Raw genomic sequence first — 26907 nt, forward strand, 5'->3', positions numbered from 1 at the left:
TTTCAGAGCAAGGAGACCACCGCTGGATCAAGGAGAGGTGACTGGTGTACCCAGGCACCAGGGGCACAGGCAGGCACACTGTAGCGCCTGCAACCCAAGACATGGGTGGCAGGAGCACCCGTGATACTACTGATCCACTAACTGTCCATAATTAAAGTGGCTGTGCAAGCAGAGTATGGGGGTTCAATAGAAGAAAGCAGTTTTACGTACCCCCCAGTCCAGTGCTGTGCCTTCCATCACCCTATTCTATATGTATAGAGAGGAGCAGCGTGCTGCCCCCCAGCAGTCACAGTTCTTCCCCAGCAGCCAGTGCTGTCTGCCCCCATGCCCAGTAAACAACAAAATAATGATAATAAAAAGGCTAGAAAATTAGCTCTAAAGTCCAAATATAAATTCGAGTATCTACATCAAAATCTTGATTCAACTCCAGTAAAACAGATTGAAGTTTAATAAATATAGGATTTGAGAAACAGCCTTATAAAAGCTTATAAAGTTTTCCTTTGTTAACACATTTCAGGGGTATATAGGAAGACTTATAAATACATGCTTTTCTGTATTTATAAGTCTTCCTACTACTAAGCACTTCATTTTAGTCCTATGGTTTTGAGAAAGGGGTACATCCCCAAAACACGTTAACAAAGGACAACTTTATAAGCTTTTATATGATTTTATAAGGCTGTTTCTCGAATCCTATTTTTTAATAAACTTCAATTTGTTTTACTGGAGTGGAGTCAGGATTTTGATGTAGAAACTCCAATTCATATTTGGACTTCAGGGCTATTTTTCTAGCCTTTTTTTATTATCCTTATTTCATTGCTTATATTTACCAGGCCCCTGTATTTTTGGGACTTCGGGTGTGTGGTAAGTCGCAGATTTTTTAAGTCCCCATCCTACAAGTTTTAAGACTGTGAATCTACAATATAAATGCACCCCTGATGGTGTATTTGGCATAACCCCAAGTGGTAACCAGTTAAGCAGCCCTAAGGGGGTTTTGGTTCACTTTCCACTTTTTTTTAGAAAATATCACCAGAGGTGCCGCCCTCCATTTGTACTTTTTTGATTTCCCCATGCCCAGTAGTGAAAGTGCTGGCCTAGAAGCCAGTGCTGCCTGCCCACATGCCTCAGTAGCCATGGCTGCTCTAGTCGCCAGTTCTGCCTTTCTTCATTTCCCAGTAGCCAGTGCTGCATGCCCCCATGTCCCCCAGGAGCCTGTGTCAACAGTGCTGTCTGCATTCATGCCCAGTAGCCAGTGCTGCCCCAGCAACTAGTGCTGCCTGCCCCTTTGCTCCAATAGCCAGTGCTGCCTGCCCCCTTTCCCCAGTAGCCAGTACTGCCTGCCCCCTTGACCCAATAGCCAGTGCTGCCCCAGTGACCTGTGCTGTCTGCCCCCTTTTCCCCAGAAGCCAGTGCTGTCTGCGCCTTGCCTCAGTAGCCAGTGCTGCCCCAGTAGCCAAAAGATAAGTAAAAAAGCATTTTTACTCCTCTCGGCTGCTTAGAGCTCCTGCACATTCAACAAATTATGACATCACATGTCAACTGTGCTGCAGCTAAGATCATGCAAACTCCAAGCTTGTTGTCTATGTGATTGACAGAGAGCAGTAGAGCAGAAGAGCATAGGAGCTGAGAGCTCTTGTGCTCTGCTTCCTTAGGTAAGCCAGCACCTCAGCTGGATCCTACCTCAGCGGAGTTAGTAGTATGTGGAGCATGAGTTGAGCAGATGCATCTGGCACCTGCTCCGACAATTTTCTTTTTAAATAAAAATTTTCCCCATCCCGAACTGGCTGTCCCCCTTCCTGTAGGCTGTCATACACACCGTGCCCTCAAGTAAAATATGGCTGAGTCAGATATGGATTTTCCCTTGGAAAGGTGAACGGTATTTCTGGCAGCCTTTCTTCTTTCATATGCGGCACATGTATTTGACAAAGGCAAAAACTGCTGAAACAACGTAACACAAAAACTTTGTTGGCAGCAGAAGCAAATTTAATCCACTTGATGTGTGCTTGGAATTTTCTGTTAGCACTTCTTCTCTCTGAGAGAGCCATGCTCCTGCTCCTTCTCATGGCCGGAGCCAGCACCTGGCATACCTGGGCAAGTGTCGGGGACCAGAGCTATTGGGGGGAAGCCCCCACCTGGCAAGATTACAGTCCCCAGCAACCTGGAAGCATCTGGTGAGGGGGGCTGTTTATAATGAATCCATGGTGGTTGAGGTTCCTCAGGGCTCAGTCCTAGGTTCTCTTCTCTTTTCCCTCTATACTGCCCCCATCGGACAAACCATAAACATGTTTGGTTTTCAATATAATCTTTATGCTTATGATACCCAACTATATAATTCAGCACGTAAAGTCATACCTGCCGTACTTCAGAACTCTAGTGATTGTCTCGCTGTCCCTAACATCATGTCCTCTGTCTTCTTGAAACTTAATCTTTCTAAGACTGAACTTCTCTCCACCATTTACCAACTGACCAAACCCTGACTTCTCCATTTTGGTCATTTGGGATCACCATAACACCACAGCAACAGGCTCAATGGGGCACATTTACTAAGGGCCCGAACGCCGCACTTTCGTCGGGTTTCGCGATTATTTCCGTTTTGCGCCGAATTGCCCTAGGTTTTTGGCACATGCAATCAGATTGTGGCACAACGGCGCCACCTTGCATGCAACAGAAATCGGGGGGTGTGGCCATGGGAAAACGCGACGGATAGGGACAAACCGCAGAATATAAAAACAGAATTCTGCCACAAAATCAAGCACTCACATGCACCAGGAAGAAGCAGGTGAACTCCAATGGACTTCAGCGCAGAAGCAACGGATGCAGGAACACGGGCGCACGACCTTAGTGAATTGTGGCAGACACGAATCCTCGTCGGACGACGCACCGACAAGACCGGGTAAGTAAATCTGCCCCAATGTCTTGGGGTTGGGCTGGACTACCTCTCCTTTGCAACACATGTTCAATCTTTTGATCGCTCTTGCCATGTGCATCTCAGAAACATCTCCAGAATCTGATAATTTCTTACAATTGAAACTTCTAAAATGCTAATTGTTGCTCTGATTCACTCTCGACTAGACTACTATAACTACCTACTAATTTGTCTCCACTTACTAAACTCTCTACTCTCTAATCTAATCTTAATGCAGCAGCCAGGCTTGTTTTTCAGACCAAATGCTACATGGATACCTCCAGTTTGTGGCAGTCACTGCACTGGTTGCCCATCTTCTTCCGAATAATGTTTAAAATTATAGCCCTCATCCACAAAGCTCTGCATAATGCAATCTATCGCCCAACCCGTTCTCTTCGATCTGCCAGTGATGTTAGATTTATCTCTACCTTAATTTGAACCTCTCAAGCAAGTCTCCAGGACTTCTCCCGAGCTGCACCAATTCTCTGGAATGCCCTTCCTTGGACTATCAGACTAATACCCAACCTCCAAACATGCTCTCAAAACCCATTTCTTTAGGCAAGCCCAGCACACTCTCTAGCTACATGATATTTCATCTCTCTCTTTACTAATCCATCCTATTTCCTCCTACCTAGTGATGAGCGAGTATACTCGTCCGAGCTTGATGCTCGGTCGTGTATTAGCATACTCGGACCGGCTCGTTGCTCGGACGAGTATTTGTCCTGCTCGATAACGAGCATTTAATTAAAAAAAAAGAAGTGAAGAACAGTAAAAAAATACAATTAAAACATTTTATTTAATCATTTAATTGAAGAAAACAGTGAAAGAACACAGTGCAGAATAGATTGCAGATGTTCGGGAACATCTGCGATCTGTTCCGGAGACACGAGTGCAGAACGGTGTTCTCCGCAATAGTATTTGAAGAACAATATGTGTGAAGAACACATTGCAGATGTTTGGCAACATCTGCAAGTTGTTCTCTACACATATTGTTCTTCAAATACTATTGCGGAGAACACCGTTCTGCACGGGTGTCTCCGGAGCAGATCGCAGATGTCCCGGAAACACGCGTGCAGAACGGTGTTCTCCGCAATAGTATTTGAAGAACAATATGTGTGAAGAACACATTGCAGATGTTTCCAAACATCTGCAAGTTGTTCTTCACACATATTGTTCTTCAAATACTATTGCGGAGAACACCGTTCTGCACGCGTGTCTCCGGAACAGATCGCAGATGTTCCCGAACATCTGCAATCTGTTCTGCACTGTGTTCTTTCACTGTGCTCGTTCAGTTTGTAATTTTACTGAAAAATGCTCGGGTCTCCCATTGATTTCAATGGGGCTCGTTACTCGAAACGAGCACTCGAGCATCGGGAAATGTTCGGCTCGAGTAACGAGCACCCGAGCATTTTAGTTCTCGCTCATCTCTACTCCTACCATCTGTTATCTGGCAAACACCAGATAGATACCAAGTTACAGGCTTCTCTGCAGTCCCATTGACTTTGGACTTTGTATGTAAGATGGCAGCTGATGGCTGGTTCAAGTTGAAGCATTTTACTAACCCCTTAGCGTTCCATGTCCGATATATCGGGCACTGAGTGCAGTGACTTAATGTTCCTATATATCGGACGCAAGCGCTGCTTGCATTTTGGACATCACCCTGTCGCAAAACAGTGTGACACCTTGGTGCGTGGTGTCGGCATCGCCAGCCGACACCCCTCAGATGACACCACAGGGATGATTTGATTGGTCCTGTGACGTCGATTGTCGCCATTGACCAATCAAAACAGATTGGCCAATGACAGGGATCTGTGGCGCTGAGGGACTGATCTTACTAGCCCCATGCTCTCCAACATTGCTATTCTGTGTTTGGTGGTGTTGGAGAGAGTTGTGCTAGTGAAGTGTACCCTTTACTGTACCCTAAGACACAATTACAAAATTACCCCCCCCCCCTTGTATGTTTTCCCTTTCCCCATAACTACACAGTGCGATCTGTCAGGAGTTGTAGTAGTAGCGTGGAGGAGTAGTAGTAGTTAGGAGGAGTAGTAGTGGCATAGAGGAGGAGATGTAGTAGCGTGGAGGAGTAGTAGCATGGCGGAGGAGGCGTTTAGTGGAGCAGTAGGAGTAGCGTGGAGGAGCAGTCATTGTGTGGAGGAGCAGACATTTTATGGAGGAGTAGGTGTAGTTCTGTGTAGGTTGTGTACTATCCCCCCCACATGATGTCCCAGAAGTCATACACTGACTTGGAGGTATATAATTATGTGGCCTCCGATACAGAGTCTGCTAGTGGGGACGAGTGTCCATTTTATTTGTTCACCTTGTCCTCACAAAGCGACTCTGAGGAACCCCCGAGATGGCACTTTCTTAGTAGTGCTGAAGTGCCCGGGACTTCTGCTGAAGTGTCAGGGACTTCTGAACCCACATGGGTGAACCCCAGTAACTATGCCCCTCAGGTCCCTGATTTTATGGCCAGTCCTGGGATACACAGAGACATGGCAGGGCTCGGACCAGTGGACTATTTTAAGTTTTTTTTCAGTGAAGACCTAATTGGTCCAATCTCTACGATGTACAATATAATGCCCAAAATCCCACTTCTTTTTACATGCAACCCTCCCCACAGGTGGACCCCTCTAAGTGCAGCAGAGATGGAGAAGTATTGGGGCATACTACTTCTTATGGGACTAGTCAAAAAGCCCGCTATCAGGAACTTTCCAGGAGAAGTTCCACAAACTACCAGCAAAAGAAGGATGCAGAAGAGCAGGGTGTTCTGCAAAAGGGGCATCAAGTGACAGGTACCCCGAGAAACCAGGATTTATCACACATCCCAGGATATATAATTGTACCCTGAACAATGCACTCTCACACAGCTTATACATCATGCTCCACCTTCCCTGCTGAGCTCTGCTGTGAGCCCAGCCTTTAGATTATTGCCACATATGGGGTATTGCTATACCCAGGAGAACCTGCATCATGATTTGGCAGGCAGGAGATGGGCACAAGAAGACATAATGGATATTTTGTACTATTCACTATCCATTATGCATCATCCTTGAGGTCCATCCATGGTGTTAAAATACTCACTACTAGATGAATTCATAGAGGGGTGTAGTTTTCGAATAGGGTCAGTTCTCAGGTGTTTTTACTGTACTGTTTTAAATGTCTGTGCTCTAAATGCCATTCTCTTCCGAGCCCCGCCGTGTCTCCATCTTGTAGCCTATTGTCAGTATAAGGGTATTACCATACCCGTAATAACACACAGAATGATTTCTGGGGTGTTTATCCACAGTGGCATGAGTTGGTCTTATTTCTTTTGTCACTACAATGACACATTTGAGAAAACAATGCAATTTTTACATTGCCCCATTCTTTGTGGTGTGCCCTTTCCTAAAACGGGGTCTCTATTCAGGGGTTTCTATTGTACTGGTACCTCAGGGGCACCCCAACAGCTGTCTAGTGAAAAGGGTGCTCTAAAAGCTAAATGTTTCTTGTTTCTTCTCAGTCCTGTCCTGATTTTTTTATGTTTCTTTAGAAAGAATTAAAGGGTTAACAGACATTCCAAATGCTGATTTGAATAGTTTGAGATGTTGAATTTATAAAATGGTGTTACTTGTGGGAGTATATAGTACATAAGCCTTTATAGGGAACTTCCAAACTGAATTGGTCACCAAAAATTTAGCATTTTTCAAATATCTAGAAAATCTGAGAAGTTGCTACTAAAACTTGAAAACTTCTCACATCTGTAAAAAAATTGAAACGTAAAACAAATTATGGAAATAAGACCAATGGCAAAAGATTTCTACAAAAAAATGGTGATGTGACGTTTAATTTTTGTCAAATATGTTTTACCTTTTTTGATGTCTAATCTGGGGTGCTTCTTTTAGTTTTATAATCCAAAAATAAGAGTACTGTCATGATACAATATAACTTTTTACGGTTTACTATAAATTTTACTCGAAAGCTATAAAAACACCTATTTGAAAAACAATTGAGAGAAATAGTGTCCAAAATGGAGTTACTGTTTTTGTATATCAAATGCATGTTCCATAGAACAAAAAATGCATCTTTTCTTTAACACCATGTTAAAACTATATGTAAGTGGAAACATTTTGTTTCTTACTTTTATGGCACAATTTATTAAAACATCCTTTGGTAATAGCACAAAAATGGCCAAAACCGATTGTTTGAATCACTTTTTTCCACTGAAAACAGTGATTCACATTCAGTGAAACATCCATGCCAAAATCTTCCACTGTCTGCAAAGTGTGGCTTAGGTGGCATTAATTTTCCTTCATGTTTTGCATGTGTGAACTGTAGCTAAAGTTTTTTTTTGTGTTTGGGATTGATTGAGCCACACCCAGCTCTCTAAAGCCCAGCCCTGCGCAGCAAAGGTTACCAGAGTGATGGATGGCCTGTCCACTCTGCCCAGTCCCTTTACACCTTACTGGTTCTACCAGTCTCCCTAAATATTTTCATATTGTTTTTGCTTTGCTATTGAGTGTATCTGATCTCTGCTATGTTTTCTCGACCTCCCTCTAGTGACACAATTCTTTGCCTTCAACACAATCATAATTTTGACCCGGTTCTGTCTTATTCCAATTGTTTATATCTGTTGTTTATCTCTCTGTATCTTAGTGTGACTACTGATCTGTCTCTAATTCTTTGTTACCTGTCTGATCCTCCATCTAGCAGCTACCAGTCAAAGGTTCACTCTTATCAGGGCAGCTTATCTTATTGTCGGCAGTTGGTAGTCTGCAGGAACATTGCAGGGTGAATTTGCTACCACTTACCCAGCTTGCACCAAGTCTGGTTGTGCTGTTTGCTGGACAGGTATCTCACAGTCAGCCATAAAATCATCCTTTCTAGTACATGTCTCATTTGCATATCTTAATTACACTGTAGAAGCCAGGCAGGATTTGTCATAAAGCAAACTTGGGGCCTAGGGATCTATGTTTTCAAAAGACTCAAGGTAAGTCTGCTTAGGCAGGAAGTGTGACCATCCTCACTTTGGAGAGCATGTGTCTTGTGCATGGAATCAAAGATATGATCTCATCAGCAAGATTGAGCGAGTTTGGTGTAGCTTCAATCCCGCCGAAAAGTGCAACAGCAGGACAATGGGAAATCATATCTATCAAATAACTCATAATCTGTAGTTATGAGGCCCGATTAACAGGATACTGTCAGGGGAAATGATTTTACATGTATTTTGAATTTCCTGAATCTAGCTAAAATAACCAGTCATATTGGGCACGTTGAAAGCTGCCCAAGAATTTGTGGCTGGGTTTCACAGTGGCGAGTAACCTTCACCTAATTCAGTAGTAAGGCTCTTTGTATCCATTTTTATAACTTTTTGTGTATGTATTGTGTGTATATTCTTTGTAATTTTTTTTCTGACAATTGTATGTCTTTATGTATGCAGTGCACATTAGTGTATTAAATGTTTAAAACTTAATAATCTAAGAATATCTTTGTAGGACTTAAGTTATAAAAGAGATAGTGTTACCAATATTGACTTTAAGTAATCATTTAGCTCAGTGTGTAATCTGTAACAGGTGCCTATTTACCGTCTCTTTATAATTTCCAGCATAAGTGCATCCCGTGACATAACTTGAGAGTGGGTGTTCATCACAAAATCTATAAAGGTCCCAAAATCCTCAACGTACTCCTGGGCTTGGTTTTGAGTAGAACACTAGTTATAAATATGGTTCAACAATAGAATCAGGGTTCTAAATATTAAGGTTTAATCTGGTACTAACACAGAGAAATAAATAAAAATGAAGATCTGCAAAAACAATTACATTTTTACATTTCATCTCAATTTTAATTCCTGTGTACTACATAACATTTTGTCAATATTTTGAAGGAAGCAGTTTTTTCAATATATAGACCCCTCAAAGATATTTAAGAGCTGAACAGGTCCATATGTACATACATTTTAATAATGTACTTCCATATGGGATTCGTTTTTGATAGAACTGTTAAATTTGTCTCATATAATGCAGCAAATGTGTTCCTGATTTGTTTGCCATGAATTAATTTCATCTTGTTTTGAAATTTTTTCCAGATTATTTTTAAATTCATGTTTTGTTGTTGTAACTTTAGGAAGCGTGGCAATGTTTTGGGGGGAGCCTGTAGTTTCTTGTGCTGATCCTGATGCTTGAATTCTGTCAGCATTTGTAACTTCATCAAATTGCTTTATTTGAATGGTAGATTTGTTATTTTGTTCTTTGCTGGTACATGTATTGACCACTATTTTTACATCTGATGACATTGGCACAGCTTGCTCAGCACCATGGACAATAAGATCATTAGTGTTGACTAGGTCATTTGCAGGCAGAGAAACACTTGCTTTATATTGTTGACTGTTTTGACCGCTCCATGAGTTTTGTAGTAAAGGCAATTTTTCTCTTTGGACAAGGACAGTTTCAGATTGTATGTCATCTCTAGAAGATGATGTTGGATATTCTGTTGTGTTGCAATTATTTGCAGTTTGGAAGCTATTACTTGGTTGTACAGCTCCAAATTTTATTTGCTTGCATGTTTCCATGGTGTCTATTGAATTGTGCATTTGTAAATTTGTGTTATCGGCATGAAGAACTGACAACTGATGGGGTTTTGTGTCCTGTAGGGACACAATTGAATTGGATGTCCTTTCCTGTGAATGTTTTGGACTCTTCAACATGTCTATGTTAAGGCGTGCCATTTTATGATCAGTAACATTATTTGTGGTATCAGCAAAATCCACTTCACTCACTTGGTATTGAGGTCCATTTGCCTGTTGCCTCATTACAAATGTAAAACCTGTTGAGTGTAAAATTAGCCCAGGTTTAACATGGAATTCAGAATCTTGAAGTACATTTTGTGAAGGTCCATTTTTTCTACTAGTACCTTCAAGGATTTCATCTTGAACACTGCTGTTGGGATGAAGTTTTGCATTAATATGGGCAGGCAACACTCTTGTATCTGGTATAGAACCAAAGGGCTCTTCTCCCTGAGATGCAACATAATGTCCATTAGAGGGCATTTTTTCAACATTTTGTGGAGTTAGTGGTTTGTGTTCCATTTGCATTACTTTTGCAATATGCTGATCCATAGGACTCACTGGATTCTGTTCTGAGGACAACATTTGATCATCATGAAGAAGGTGTCCAGCCTTTTGTAATTGATCATTCTGTGTGTTCAAGAAGTCAGAAGAACACACTTCTTTTTGAAAGTTGCTAGTAAACAGAGAGCCAGTTCCTTTAAGTTTAGCATCTGAAAAACATACAAGACTGGATTAGTAACATTATTTTTCTAGTACCCATACGCCGAAATCACCTAAAAAAGAGACTTATAAAAAGCAGCCCATTGCGAGGAGACAAGATGCCTGACGCTCCCTGTTGCTAATCATTCATGCCTTCTGCCTTCTGCGTGACCTCACCTCTCCAGTATGGGAGAGGGAGGAATGCATAACGTGGTAGGCGTGAATTCACGCCTCTCGTGTGATGTCACCTCCCACTCCCAGCATGGACACACAGGTGCACAAGCCGTAATTATCACAGAGAGTAATCAGAATCATGTAATATAACGGCTAAAGCACCAGTGTATCCATCACACGACCATGGACAGATTTCTATTCACTGAAAGTTAACAATTAAAGAAAAACTGTCATCAGGTCTCTGTAATTAATTCTGTCACCACCTCCTGTTAGAGCAGCTCACAAGGATTCCATTCCAGCCTTTATCTAGTCAATTCTAAAATCATCTTTTCTTTATTATGTAAATGAGTCTGAGGGCTTTATCATATGCCAGCGCATAGAGCAGCAGTTTATGATAAGTCTCTCCCCATATGTTCATTTAACAAAGTATAATATTTATTTAGTAACTACTTATTGTATGCATTAAACAGTAGTAATTAAAGTATTAATTGCATCCAAGATTATTAACCTTCAATTGCATACCAATTGAGGCAATGATGCATTAAGGGGGTATTCCCACAAAGACAAGTTTCTTAAATATACTCAGGATAACAAAATAACACATTCTCTAATTCAATGTTATTAACAAAAATACAGCATTTCAGAGATATAATTCCAACCTGTCTCTATCTTTCTTGGTGAACACAATTTCAGTTGCCCCTAGACATGACCCTGTAACTTCTAACTTAGAGTCGGGGAAGCCATCTTGGATTTCTGTGTGACGGTCGTGCAGCTAAGATTTCTGTCTCTCTCTGTCTCTCCCTGCACTCTAGCTCCACCCTCTGCATTTCAGGACGGAGCTCACAGACACCAGGGCCGATTCTAGCCTTTTTGCCACCTGAGGCGAAAATTTAAATACTGCCCCCCTCTCTGCATAATAGTTTAAAAAAGGCCTTATTTTTCATCCACAATTACATTAACCAATGCCTAAACAGTTTGGACAATCTACAATCAGTAAATCTGGTAGCTGTCCCATATAGTAAAAAGAATGCATTTACACAATTTAATGTAAATAAAAAAGCAGCCAAGAGAGCAGATACTACATTATAAGTTTCCATGCAGGAAGGTAGCATTGTATGTATTGGAGGACAAAGAAGTAGTAGTATAGCTCTCTTAATTATATCATGCACAAACATGTTTTACATATTTTTCAGAGGTTTCTGTACACTTTGGATTATTTTTAACTGGTTAAGGACCGGGCCCTTTCCTGTTTTTTCATGTCCATTTTTCACTCCCCACCTTCAAAAATCTATAACTTTTTTATTTTTACACGTAAAGAGCTGTGTGACGGCTTGTTTTCTGCATAACAAATTGCACTTCATAGTGATGGTATTAAATATTCCATGCCATGTACTCGGAAGCGGGAAAAAAATTCCAAATGCAATGAAAATGGTGAAAAAAAGCATTTGCGCCATTTTCTTGTGGGCTTGGATATTACATCTTTCACTGAGCGCCCCAAATGACATGTCTACTTTATTCTTTGGGTCGGTACAATTAAGGGGATACCAAATTTGTATAGGTATTATAATGTTTTCATACATTTACAAAAATTAAAACCTCCTGTACAAAAATAATTTTTTTGATTTTGCCAACTTCTGGCGCTAATAACTTTTTTATACTTTGGTGTACGGAGCTGTGGGTGGTGTCATTTTTTGCGAAATTTGATAATATTTTCAATGATATCATATTTAGGACTGTACAACCTTTTGATCACTTTTTATAGATTTTTTTAGATTTTTCAAAATGGCCAAAAAGTGCCATTTTCGACTTTGGGCGCTATTTTCCGTTACGGGCTTAAATGCATTGAAAAACCGTTATCATATTTTGATAGATCGGGCATTTTCGGACACGTCGATACCTGATGTGTTTATGATTTTTACTGTTTATTTATATTTATGTCAGTTCTAGGGAAAGGGGGGTGATTTGAAATTTTAGGGTTTTTTTATTATAATTTTTTTTTTTTAAACTTTTTTTTATTTTTATTTATACTATTTTTCAGACTCCCTAGGGTACTTTAACCCTAGCTTGTCTGATCGATCCTATCATATACTGCCATACTACAGTATGGCAGTATATGGGGATTTTCTTCCTCATTCATTACAATGTGCTATCAGCACATTGTAATGAAGGGGTTAAAACGAAATAGCCTCGGGTCTTCGGAAGACCCGAGGCTACCATGGAGACCATGTGCCGCTATCTGTTTGAGGCTGCCGGCAGCTTTGCCGGCAGCCCACGCTGTGAAAACACCCGCGATCGGTGCTAGCACCGATCGCGGATGTTACCAGTAAGCCTTTGCTGCAATATGCAGCAAAGACTTACCGGCTATGGAGAGGGCTCAGCCCGTGAATACACGGCGGGCGGTCGCGAACGGGTTAAAGAAGAAGATTTTATAACATCTTATAAAATAGTCCATCAGGGATCTGGGGGAGTTTTTATTTCAATAAAATAATTTTATTTATTTTTAAAACATAGAAGATATATAGTAATATTCGCTATCTTATAGACAGCAACCATTATTAAGGCTGGGGCTTAGTGCTAGCACCAACCCCCAAATAATTACCCCAGCACTCACTGCCACCAGGGGTGTTGCGAAGAGCCGGATACCAGCAAAACTAGAGCATCTACACTGAAGGTCTGGCCCTCAGACGGCGGCAGGCTGGTTTTGCTAGGCCAGGAAGGGCCAATAACAGCCGCTAATCCTGCTCTGGTACTGCTAGACTGCTGTTGCTGGTTGTATCTGGCTGGTGAAGGAAAATATAGGGGGCTACATCATGTTTTTTTAATAAGTATCTGGAGTATCTGACTGTACATCCCTTGACTGTACATCAAGGATCCCTTGGCAAAGACCTGCTGCGATTGAAACGCGCGTCGGGGTGCACGCCAGGTAATATCATGTCCTCCTCTTGGTCACACTAGCTTCCACTCATTTTGCACTATTTGTATGTGTTTATCCATGTTTATCATTTGGCGTCTGTGACCTCTGTTATTATTACAGTATACCTGCTAGCTATAAAAGGGCTCTACCTCATTATTACTTTACACCCATTGTCGTTCATTACTGTTCATTACATGTTTGGGTCCCTTATATTGTACATTTTACATTTGTTCATGTATTTTAGGACATATTACCTGGCGTGCTTTTTTGTATCTTTTCTGAGATGCTTCTCAGTCTATTTTATGCATTCCCATTGTTGTTTACTAAATAAAGATTTTCCCTTTTATGTTGTTGCATTGAAGCCTTGTCCTTTCCTCTTGTTTTTATTTATTTGGTATTTTGTAGTTTATCAGTAAGAGGCCTTCCTTTGGCTACATTGGTCGATATCACTGTCACTAGATTCTACAACTGTTACACTGTGCTTCTTTTGTTATTTTTTTGTCTGACTGTACATAACCTTATAACCCAGCATCAGCATGAGTTTATGAAAGGTCAGTCCTGTCAGACTAATCTGTTTTCTATGAGGAAATAAGTTCCAGACTGGATCTGGGGGACGCTGTGGATGTTGAATATCTGGACTTTTCAAAGGCATTTGACACAGTGCTGCATAAAAGGTTGGTACATAAAATTAGACTGCTGGGACTAGGAGGAAATCTGTGTGTTTGGGTAAGTGTTTGGCTTAGTGATAGAAAACAGGGTTGTCGTTATTGGTACATTCTCATATTGGGTTGATGTTACCAGTGACACAGGGGTCAGTATTGGGGCCACTTCTTTTTAATAGTTTTATTAATAACCTTGTAGTGGGTTTACACAGTCAAGATTCAATATTTGCAGATGGTACTAAGCTGTGTAAAGTAATTAATACAGAGGGATTTGTGGAAACTTGAGAAGTGGGTAAAAAATGGTTGATAAGGTTTAATGTAGATAAATATAAAGTTATGCCCTTTTGGCCATGGAAACAAAAAAGTATAATTATGTTCTAAACAGTCAATTACTTGGTAAAACTGGAGTTGAAAAAGACTTGGGGGTAATGGTGGATGGTAAATAAAATTATGGGATATATCAAGAGAGGAATAGATTCTCATGATAAGGACATAGTTTTGCCCTTATACAAATCACTGGTCAGACCATGTCCTAATTACAAAACTATGTCCTAATTACACAAAATAAACCCCTAATTTCACATATATACACAGCGTCACCCCAGTAACACACACACACATACACACTCACCGGCCACTTTATTAGGTACACCCTGCTAGTAACAGGTTGGACCCCCTTTTGCCTTCAGAACTGCCTCAATTCTTCGTGGCATAGATTCAGCAAGGTTCTGGAAGCATTCCTTAGAGATTTTGGTCCATATTGACATGATGGCATCTCACAGTTGCCGCAGATTTGTCGGCTGCACATCCATGATGCGAATCTCCCGTTCCACCACATCCCAAAGATGCTCTATTGGATTGAGATCTGGTGACTGTGGAGGCCATTTGAGTACAGTGAACTCATTGTCATGTTCAAGAAACCAGTCTGAGATGATTCCAGCTTTATGACATAGCGCATTATCCTGCTGAAAGTAGCCATCAGATGTTGGGTACATTGTGGTCATAAAGGGATGGACATGGTCAGCAACAATACTCAGGTAGGCTGTGGCATTGCAACAATGCTCAATTGGTACCAAGGGGCCCAAAGAGTGCCAAGAAAATATTCCCCACACCATGACACCACCACCACCAGCCTGAACCGTTGATACAAGGCAGGATGGATCCATGCTTTCATGTTGTTGACGCCAAATTCTGACCCTACAATCCGAATGTGGAAGAAGAAATCAAGACTCATCAGACCAGGCAACGTTTTTCCAATCTTCTACTGTCCAATTTCGATGAGCTTGTGCAAATTGTAGCCTCAGTTTCCTGTTCTTAGCTGAAAGGAGTGGCACCCGGTGTGGTCTTCTGCTGCTGTAGCCCATCTGCCTCAAAGTTCGACGTACTGTGCGTTCAGAGATACTCTTCTGCCTACCATGGTTGTAACGGGTGGCGATTTGAGTCACTGTTGCCTTTCTATCAGCTCGAACCAGTCTGCCCATTCTCCTCTGACCTCTGGCATCAACAAGGCATTTCCGCCCACAGAACTGCCGCTCACTGGATGTTTTTTCTTTTTCGGACCATTCTCTGTAAACCCTAGAGATGGTTGTGCGTGAAAATCCCAGTAGATCAGCAGTTTCTGAAATACTCAGACCAGCCCTTCTGGCACCAACAACCATGCCACGTTCAAAGGCACTCAAATCACCTTTCTTCCCCATACTGATGCTCGGTTTGAACTGCAGGAGATTGTCTTGACCATGTCTACATGCCTAAATGCACTGAGTTGCCGCCATGTGATTGGCTGATTAGAAATTAAGGAGTTGGACAGGTGTACCTAATAAAGTGGAGGGTGAGTGTATATATTGTATATTATATTGTGTACTCCCCAGGGGCGCACCTGCCATGAGGCGAGTTGAGATTCTCGCCTCAAGCGGCGTGTTTCCTGCTACACTAGGGGGCGGCCTCGGGCTCCCGTCCGCCGGAATGTGTTACGGCCGGTACATCTCCCCGAACCCCCCGCCGCCCATCACATCCACCCGCCCGCGGCCGGCACATGTACCTGCGCGCGGGCCGTCACTTGCCCCCACAGCCCGCCCATCCATTCAACACGCGCGCGGCTGTCATATGTACCTGCGCGCCCACAGAAATTTCCCCCTGCGCACCGCCCTACACTTCCCCTTGTGCGCCCGCTGACACTTCCACCCCCCGCAGCACCGCCTAGCTCATCCACCGGCCCGGAACAAGTACCACTCCCCGCCCCAGCCCAATGTCCGCGCTGGTCCCCCCCCTTCACGCTCCGTTTTGGAACCCCCCTCGGTCCGTCACTGCCACCGCCCCCCCGCCCCCGCTCCGACATCCCCGGCAACTCCCCCCGCCCCCCCGCTCCGACATCCCAGGCAACCCCCCCCTTCCACCAGAGGACAAGGCCAAAGAGAAAAGAAGAAAAAAGAGTAAAGGTAACTTCTATGTATGTATATGTGTGTGTATGTATAGATTTGTCTGTGTGTATTTGTATGTATATGTGTATGTTTATATGTAAATATATATATATCTATGTATGTCTGTATATTTGCTGTATATACTGTGTGTATATATATATATATATATACATATATATCTGTATGTATGTGTGTACATTTAGCGTGCCACCATTTAAAATATACTATATGGAGGCATGCTGTATGTATTATATGGTATATGGCGGCACGCTGTATGTATTATATGTTATATGGCAGCACCCTGTATGTATTATATGGTATATGGCGGCACACTGTATGTATTATATGGTATATGGCGGCACAGTGTATGTATTATATGGTATATGGCGGCACAGTGTATGTATTATATGGTATATAGTGGCACAGTGTATGTATTATATGGTATATGGTGGCACGCTGTATGTATTATATGGTATATGGCGGCACAGTGTATGTATTATATGGTATATGGCGGCACCCTGTATGTATTATATGGTATATGTCAGCACGCTGTATGTATTATATGGTATATGGCGGCATAGTGTATGTATTATATGGTATATAGTGGCACAGTGTATGTATTATATGGTATATGGCGGCACCCTGTATGTATTATATGGTATATGTCAGCACGCTGTATGTATTATATGGTATATGGCGGCACAGTGTATGTATTATATGGTATATAGTGGCACAGTGTATGTATTATATGGTATATGGCGGCACACTGTATGTATTATATGGTATATGGGGGCACGCTGTATGTATTATATGGTATATGGCGGCACGCTGTATGTATTATATGGTATATGGCGGCACGCTGTATGTATTATATAGTATATGGCGGCACGCTGTATGTATTATATAGTATATGGCGGCACGCTGTATGTATTATATGGTATATGGCGGCACGCTGTATGTATTATATGGTATATGGCGGCACACTGTATGTATTATACGGTATATGGCGGCACGCTGTATGTATTATACGGTATATGGCGGCACGCTGTATGTATTATACGGTATATGGCGGCACGCTGTATGTATTATACGGTATATGGCGGCACGCTGTATGTATTATACGGTATATGGCGGCACGCTGTATGTATTATATAGTATATGGCGGCACGCTGTATGTATTATATGGTATATATGGTGGCACGTTGTATGTATTATATGGTATATGGCGGCACGCTGTATGTATTATATGGTATATGGCGGCACGCTGTATGTATTATATGGTATATGGCAACATTCTGTATGTATGATATGGTATATGGCGGCACGCTGTATGTATTATATGGTATATGGCGGCACGCTGTATGTATTATATGGTATATGGCGGCACGCTGTATGTATTATATGGTATATGGCGGCACGCTGTATGTATTATATGATATATGGCGGCACGCTGTATGTATTATATGGTATATTGAGGCACGCTGTATGTATTATATGGTATATGGCGGCATGCTGTATGTATTATATGGTATATGGCAGCACACTGTATGTATTATATGGTATATGGCGGCACGCTATATGTATTATATGGTATATGGCGACATTCTGTATGTATGATATGGTATATGGCGGTACGCTGTATTGATTTTATATTATATGGCGGCACGCTGTATGTATTATATGGTATATGGCGGCACGCTGTATGTATTATATGGTATATGGCGGCACGCTGTATGTATTATATGGTATATGGCGGCACGCTGTATTGATTTTATATTATATGGCGGCACACTGTATTCATTTTATATTATATGGCGGATTGTTTTATGTATATTGTTCTTTGTAGTAGCTCGCTGTGTGTATTATATAGTTATGTATTTTGCATTGCTTTATTTTGACATTTTTCACATTGGGCCTGGTCCTGACACTCCTTGATATTTTACAAGTTTTGGGGGGGGGGCGTTTTTCTATAGTTCGCCTCAGGCAGCAGAAAGGCTAGGTGCACCCCTGGTACTCCCTTACAAAACAAATAAATAACTATCCTTAACCCCTTCACGCTCCGTGACGGATATATCCGCCACGGAGCTGTGAAGGTTGTATGAAGAAGGCTCACGGGCTGAGCCTTCTTCATACAGTGATGGGCTTTGCTGCATATCGCAGCAAAGACCCATCGCTATCACCCGCGGTCGGTGCTTGCACCGATCGCGGGTGTTAACCTCTTCTTTGCCGCCGGCAAAGTCGCCGGCGGCACTTTAAATTTGGCGGCGCGTGGGCGCCGCCATCTTACCTCCGATCGCCGCTCCCCCGAACGTCATCGGGGGGCGGCGATCGGTTGCCATGGTAGCCTCGGGTCTTCGTTTGACCCGAGGATACATGGCTTCTGCACATGCATTACAATGAGCCTGTGGCTCATTGTAATGTATAGTGTGCAGAAATGCCATATACTGCGATACAGTAGTATTGCAGTATATGGCAGGAGCGATCAGACCATCTAGGGTTAATGTACCCTAGAGGGTCTAAGAAACAGTGGAAAAAAAGAGAAAAAAAAAAGTTTAAAAAATGTAAAAAAATAATAAAATATTAAAAGTTCAAATCACCCCCCTTTCCCTAGAACTGATATAAAATATAATAAATAGTAAAAATCACAGACACATTAGGTATCGCCGCGTCCCAAAATGCCCGATCTATCAAAATATAAAAACGGTTACGGGCGGCGGTGACCTCCGGAACGGCAAATGGCGCCCAAATGTCCAAAATGCGACTTTTACACCTTTTTAGATGACATAAAAAATGTAATAAAAAATGATCCAAATGTCGCACAGTCCTCAAAATGGTAGCAATGAGAACGTCGGCTCATTTCACAAAAAATGACCCCTCACACATCTCCATGCGCCAAAGTATGAAAAAGTTATTAGCGTCAGAAGATGGCAAAAAAATTTTTTTCTTTTTTGTACACATTCGTTTAATTTTTGAAAATTTATTAAAACGCAATAAAACCTATATAAATTTGGTATCACCGCGATCGTACCGAACCAAAGAATAAAGTAGGCATGTTATTTGGAGCGCAGAGTGAAAGTCGTAAAAACTGAGCCCACAAGAACATGACGCACATGCAGTTTTTTTCAATTTTTCCACATTTGGAATTTTTTTGCGGCTTCCCACTACATGGCATGGAATAATAAATAACATCATGGGAAAGAAAAATTTGTTACGCACAAAATAAGCCCTCACACAGCTCTGTACACGGAAAAATGAAAAAGTTATGGATTTTTGAAGATGGAGAGCGAGAAATCAGCGAAAATACCCTGCGTCCTTAAGGGGTTAACCACTTCCCGGAGATGCCCTTTTTCATTTTTGCATTTTCATTTTTCACTCCCCACCTTTAAAAATCTATAACTTTTTTATTTTTCCATGTACAGAGCTGTGTCATGGCTTATTTTCTGTGCAACAAATTACACTTCAAAATTTTGGTATTTAATATTCTATGCTGTGTACTGGGAAGCGGGAAAAAAATTCCAAATGCAGTACAATTGGTGAACGCATTTGAGCCGTATTCTTGTGGGCTTGGATTTTACGGATTTCACTGTACACCCCAAATGATATGTCTACTTTATTATTTGGGTCAGTACGATTACGGCGATACCAAATTTGCATAGGGTTTATAATGTCTTCATACATTTACAAAAATTAAAACCTCCTGTACAAAAATTTTGGGGAGGATTTTCCATCTTCTGTCGCTAATAATTTTTATACTTTGGTATAAAGAGCTTTGAGTTGTGTAGTTTTTTGCGACTTTTGATGACGTTTACAATGTTATCATTTTTAGGACTGTGCGACCTTTTGATCACTTACGATTTTTATACTTTGGTATAAAGAGCTTTGAGATGTGTAGTTTTTTGCGACTTTTGATGACATTTACATTGTTATCATTTTTAGGACTGTGCGACCTTTTGATCACTTTTATAGATTTTTTAATATTGTTTAAAATGGCAAAAAAGTGCCACTTTCGACTTTGGACGCTTTTTCCGTTACGGGGTTAAACGCAGTGAAAAACAGTTATTTTGATAGATCGGGCATTTTTGAACACTGTTTATTTATATTTATATTAGTTCTAGGGAAAGGGGGTGATTTGAATTTTTATATTTTTTTATTGTACATTTTTCTAAAACTTTTTTTATTTTTATTTTTACTATTTTTCAGACTCCCTAGGATACTTTAACCCCAGGTTGTCTGATTGATCCTACCATATACCACCATACTACAAGCTGATAGAACATTGAAATGAAAAGGTTAAAACGAAGCAGACCTTGGAAGACCTGAGGCTGTCATGGTGACGGATTGCCGCTCCCTGATGACATCACAGGGAGCATCAAACCTCGGCCGCCTTCTTTTTGAAGCCGTCGGCGGCAATTGGCAGAAAATCACCCGCAATCGGTGCCAGCAATATGCAGCAAAGACTTACTGGCGATGGAGAGGGCTCAACCGTAGTATCACGTCACATGTCGGTAAGCTAATGAGATATCAAAAGTCACTTTTAGATATGTGCTTTTGTGCCATAACAGAACATTCCACGGTTCATACAAATTTGAGTAAGAACGCCATAACATGTTCTGGGTTGCAGTGTTACTTTGTTGTCACACTGGGCAAAGAGGATTTTTTTTTTTTTTCCAAATTGCTTTATTAACCGGTTAAGGACCGGGCCCTTTCCCGTTTTTTCATTTCCATTTTTCACTCCCCACCTTCAAAAATCTATAACTTTTTTACTTTTACACGTAAAAAGCTCGTTTTTTGCGTAACAAATTGCACTTCATAGTGATGGTATTAAATATTCCATGCCATGTACTGGGAAGCGGGAAAAAAATTCCAAATGCAGAGAAAATGGTGAAAACCGCATTTGTGTCGTATTCTTGTGGGCTTGGATATTACGGCTTTCACTTTACGCCACAAATGATGCATCTAATTTATTCTTTGGGTCAGTACGATTACAGGGATACCAAATTTGTATAGGTTTTATAATGTTTTCATACATTTACAAAAATTAAAACCTCATGAACAAAAATTATTTTTTAATTTTTCCGTCTTCTTGTGCTTAGAACTTTTTCATACTTTGGTTTATGGAGTTGAGGGTGGTGTCATCTTTTGCGAATTTTGATGATGTTTGCAATGATATTATTTTTAGGACTCTACGACCTTTTGATCACTTTTTATAGAATTTTAAATTTTTTTTTAAATGGCAAAAAAGTGCCAGTTTTGACTTTGGACGCGATTTTCCGTTACGGGGTTAAACGCAGTGAAAAACCGTTATTATATTTTGATAGATCAGGCATTTTCGGACGCGGCGATACCTAATGTGTTTATGATTTTTACTGTTTATTTATATTTATATCAGTTCTAGGGAAAGGGGGGTGATTTGAATTTTTAGGTTTTTTTATTATAATTTTTTTTTTTAAACTTTTTTAAATTTTTATTTTTACTATTTTTTAGACTCCCTAGGGTACTTTAACCCTAGGTTGTCTGATCGATCCTACCATATACTGCCATACTACAGTATGGCAGTATATGGGGATTTTATTCCTCATACATTACAATGTGCTGATAGCACATTGTAATGAATGAGTTAACCCGAAGTAGCTTCCGGTCTTCGTGAGACCCGAAGCTACCATGGCAACGGATCGGCGCTCCCCGATGATGTCACGGGGAGCGGCGAACCGCGGAAAGATGGCGGCTTTGCCGGCGGCGTTCTGCAAGAAAACACTCGCGATCTGTGCCGGCACCGATCACGGGTTTTACCGGTAAGCCTTTGCTGCAATATGCAGCAGAGACTTACTGGCTATGGAGAGGGCTCGGCCCGCGAGCCCTCTCCATGCATCGGAACGCGACCGCCGCCGTGAATACACGGCGGGCGGTCGCGAACCGGTTAAAATAATAACAATTATACATATAAAGAATCAGATCGTGATTGATACATGCTTGTGTTTCCATAGTCTATATGTACATTAGAACATAAGTTAGTATATTCATCTGAATATCTGTATATCTTTGTATGTTACAAGTATTACATATTGACAATGTCTGAATCCTCATATGTTTCCAACACACAAATCTACGGATATAATACAAGCTTTAAGGTTCATATACCATAACAAAAAAACATATGTCTTTTTCTTGTGGCCTCAGTTTTTACTTTCACTGTGTGCTCCAAATAGAACCTCAAAATTTTTCTTTTGGTCCGTACGATCACAGAGATACTAAATTTATATAGGTTTTATTATGTTTAATCTTTTGTCCTATTCTCATGCTAATAACTTTTATATACTTTGGTGTTTGGAGCTGTGTAAAGTATCTTTTTTTTGTGGGACGAGATGACGTTTTCATTGCTACCATTGTAGGGACTGTATGTCCTTTAAATGACTTTTTATTAAAAATTTTATGAGATACAAATTGGCAAAAAAGTGCCAATTCAGACATTCTGGTGTCATTTTCCATTATGGGTTTCACCACCAGGTATAACCATTTTTATATTTTAATAGATCTGTCATTTTGGATACTAGTTAAGGATTTTACTTGTTTATTTATATATTAGTTCTAGGGAAAGGGTGGGATTTTTTAGGTTTTTTGTAATCTTTTATACTTTTTAAATCTTTTTTACAGTATTTTTAGTCCTCCTAGGCTAGTTGAACCCTAGGACATCTGATGACTCCCACCATATACAGAAATACTACTGTATTGCAAAAGATGAGGACTTTGCTGTGCATCTGTATCAGTCTGTTACTCAAAGACCATTACAGATGCTGTCTAAATACAGGCTTGGGAGTTTAACACAAACTTCAGGCAGTCATGGATACCGATTAGTGCACCCCCATTACATCACCAGTGTGGCAGTTGGAACCAACATTGCCATTGGCATTAAAATGGTTAACACCTGTGATTGGTGCCAGCGCTGATCGTGGGTGTTTGCAACCAGTGTATGCTGCATTATGCAGTAAACACCCGGTGACTATGAAGAAGACTCAGCCCGTAAACCCTCTTCATACTCCCTGCAACAGGATGTTCAGGAATTCAATCACCTACATGGAGTCTATTAAAGTCTCTGCATATTAACAGACTATTCCATTGACTTGACCTTTGTTGAACTTAGTCCGTAAACTACAGGCAGTCCCCGGGTTACATACAAGATAGGGTCTGTAGGTTTGTTCTTAAGTTGAATTTGTATGTAAGTCGGAACTGTATATTTTATCATTGTAATCCCAGCCAGAACTTTTTGGTCTCTGTGACAATTGGATTTTAAAAATGTTGGGTTGTCATAAGAACCAGGATTAACAATAAAGCTTCATTACAGACACCATTTATAACTGTTACAGCTGTTTATTGTTGCCTAGGACTAAAGTACAATAAATTACCAATATCCAGAGGTCCGTTTGTAACTAAGGGTCGTACGTAAGTCGAGTGTTCTTAAGTAGGGGACCGCCTGTATTTCTTTTAAAATGGCAATTTATCCCCCTTGTATTGATAACATTTTATTTTATTACCTGTTTATGTGTTGACCCCTTAAGGACTTAGCCATTTTGCACCTTCCTGACGCTGCGTTTTAAAAAAATCTGACATGCGTCACTATAAGTGGTCATAACTTAGGAATGCTTTAACATATTTAGGTGATTTTGAGACTGTTTTTTCGTGACACATTCTAAATTATGTAGGTTGAGAATTTGAGGCAACATACTTATGAAAAACTGAAATTTGGTGAAAATGTGGGAAAAAAATTATGTTTTTCAAATTAAAAATTTTCTATTTTTGGAAACATAGTTTTATCAACAAAATAGCTTGATAACTAACATTTTCCATATGTATGCTTTAACATGGCATCATTTTTCAAACATAATTTAATTTTTTGGGGATTTTGGGAGGCTTATAACTTTAGGTGTGATTTTTCAGATTTTTTGGAAAATCATCAAAATCTATTTTTGTAGGGATAAATTAAGTTAGAAGTGACTTTATAAGGCTTACTTGATAGAAAATCCCCACAAATCACACCATTTTAGAAACTGTGCTCCTTAAGATATCAAAAACAACCTTATAGAAGTTTGTTAATCCTATGAACGTTTCATAACGGTGAAATATAAATGTAAGTGAAATGATAAATTTCATTTTATGCAACAATATATTCATTGAACAATAAGATTTGCACCTAAACAAGGGTTAAAAAGGGAAAATGCATGTCACAATACTTAGGGCAAGTCCGTCTGAGTATGAAAATACCCATTTTGTCTCGGTACACTGCTGTACAGACACAAGGTGGCATTTGGAAGGGAAAGAGTGCCATTCATTTTTTGAAGGACAAATATGGCTGAAAACGTTTCATGTGTCAGGAAGCATTTGGAGAGCCCTAGTGGTACCAAAACAGAGTAGAACTCCAACAAAGGATACCATTTTCAAAATCACACCCCTTGGAGAATTTAGCAAGGTGTAAGTAAGTATGAGTTTTTGCCATTACAGGTCTATGATCCAATTAGGCCCCAAAGATGGAAAAAGGTGAAACTTTTCACCAAAAATTTTTGTAAGCCACAAGGGATAAAAGATTAAAAAAAAATGTGTAAAACTATTTCTCCCTAGCATAAATTTGCCCCACATGTACATATAAAATGTTGTATGGGTACACAGTAGAGCTCAGAAGAGAAAGAGAGATGTTTGCCTATTAGAAGCCAAATTAGATGGAAATCCTTTACATTTGTCAGGGTGCATCTGAAGAACCCCAACGGTACAAAACAGAATACCCCAACAAGTGATACCATTTTGGAAAGTACACCTACTCGAAAATTTAACAAGGTGTAATATGTTTATTTGCCCCAGGTATACTATCCCTAAATAGAAAAAAGCTCAAAAAAGCTGAACCCCCAAAAGTGTTTAAAACTATTGCCCCCGAGTATGGAAGTACCCTACACATGCAAATAAAATGTTGTATGGGCGCACATGTTCAATAGGGGCCTGGATGACTTTCTGGAGAGAAAAAATATCACAGGTTAATTCTTAAAGGTTGGACTTGATAGACTTGTGTCTTTTTCTGGCCTTATATACTATAATACTATGAAACAGTAGAGGGTAAGAGGGATGTTGGCCTTTAACCCCTACAGGACTCAGCCTCTGTTGGCCTTAAGGACGCGGCCCCATTTTTCAAATCTGGCCTGTGTCACTATAAGTGGTTATAGCTTTTGAACGCTATGAGATATCCAGGGGATTTTGAGATTGTTTTCTCGTGACACATTGTACTTCAAATTAGTTTAAAAATTTGGATTAAATCTTTTGCGTTTTGTTATGAAAAAAAAACTAAATTTGGCAAAAATTTGGAAAAATTCTTTATTTTCAACGTTCTAAATTCTCTACTTTTTATGCAGATAGTCATAGCACCCAAATAAATTCATAACTTACATTTCCCAAATGTCTGCTTTATGTTGGATGGTTTTTAAGATTCCACATATTTTACTAGAATGTTATGAGGCTCAGAATTTAAGTATCATTTTTCACATTTTTTGTAAAATCACCAAAACCCATATTTAGATGGACCTGCTCAACTTCTAATTGACACTGAGAGGCCTAAATAATAGCTAGACTCATAAATTACCCCTTTATTGAAACTACACCCCTCAACGTATGAAAAACCACTTTTAAGAAGTTTGTTAATCCTTTAGGTGTTTTATAGGGGGTAAAACAAAATGGAGGTGCAGTTTGCACTTTTCTGGTACGTAATTTTGGGGCATCTATAGCTAATTGTTGAGATTTTATTAACTCTTTGTTGGTGGAGGAAATGAAAATCATCAATTTTTAGGAAAATTTTTATGTTTTATTTTAGAGTGCATAACATTTTTAAATCACTTTTTAGAGCATTTTTTATAGGGTATTAATTGAAAATGATCTTTTTTTTTTAGCTTTTTGGGGTTTTCTTTTACGGGGTTCACTTTGCGGTTCAAATAACGATTCTGTTTTATGCAGATTGTTGCGGACGCAGCGATACCAAATATGTGGGGGGTTTGTGTATTTTATTCAATTGTACTGAATAAGAACTTGATTTGAAGAAAATCTTGTTCATTTTAGCATCACCATCTTTTCAAATGCATAACTTTTTTATTTTTCGGCTGACAAATCTGGTTAAGGGCTTATTTTTTGCGAGAAGAGTTGCTCTTCTGAGTGGGCTTATTTTAGAGTGCATAACAATTTTTTAAATCACTTTTTAGAGCATTTTTTATAGGGTATTAATTAAAAATGATCTTGCGTTTTTTTTTTCCTCCGGCTTTTACCGTGCGGGTCCAGTAACAATTCTGTTTTATTATACAGATTGTTACGGATGCGGCAAAAAATATGCAGGTTTTTTGTGTTTTTGTGTTTTTTATACTTTATTAAGTGTTTTTATGGGAAAGTGACATTTTAGGAGCTTATATTTTAATGTATTTATTTTTTATTTATTCTAATGTGTAGTGTTGTGTTTTTCACTTTTTTTTTACTTAGACATACTTGAACTTGAATCAGCGATGCTCTGATCGCTGGTTCAAGTTCAATACACTGCTATACAATACTATTTTATTGTAGAGCAGTGTAATCTGTCTGGC

The 26907-nt window shown here is 40.1% G+C and overlaps 1 protein-coding gene across 7 annotated transcripts in view; it reads right to left on the minus strand.

The window, feature by feature from the left end:
- Positions 1-8617: 8617 nt before the first annotated feature.
- Positions 8618-26907, minus strand: part of LOC140064052 (uncharacterized) — a 79917-nt gene continuing 61627 nt past the window's right edge. For all 7 annotated transcript variants that reach the window (XM_072110491.1, XM_072110487.1, XM_072110492.1 and 4 more), the window contains one exon: positions 8618-10153. In XM_072110491.1, coding sequence (XP_071966592.1) covers positions 8889-10153 — 1265 coding nt within the window. In that variant the 3' untranslated portion in view covers positions 8618-8888. The remainder of the gene's footprint in view (positions 10154-26907) is intronic.

The sequence above is a fragment of the Engystomops pustulosus genome, chromosome 6 (genome assembly GCF_040894005.1).
Source record: "Engystomops pustulosus chromosome 6, aEngPut4.maternal, whole genome shotgun sequence".
NCBI lineage: Eukaryota > Metazoa > Chordata > Amphibia > Anura > Leptodactylidae > Engystomops > Engystomops pustulosus.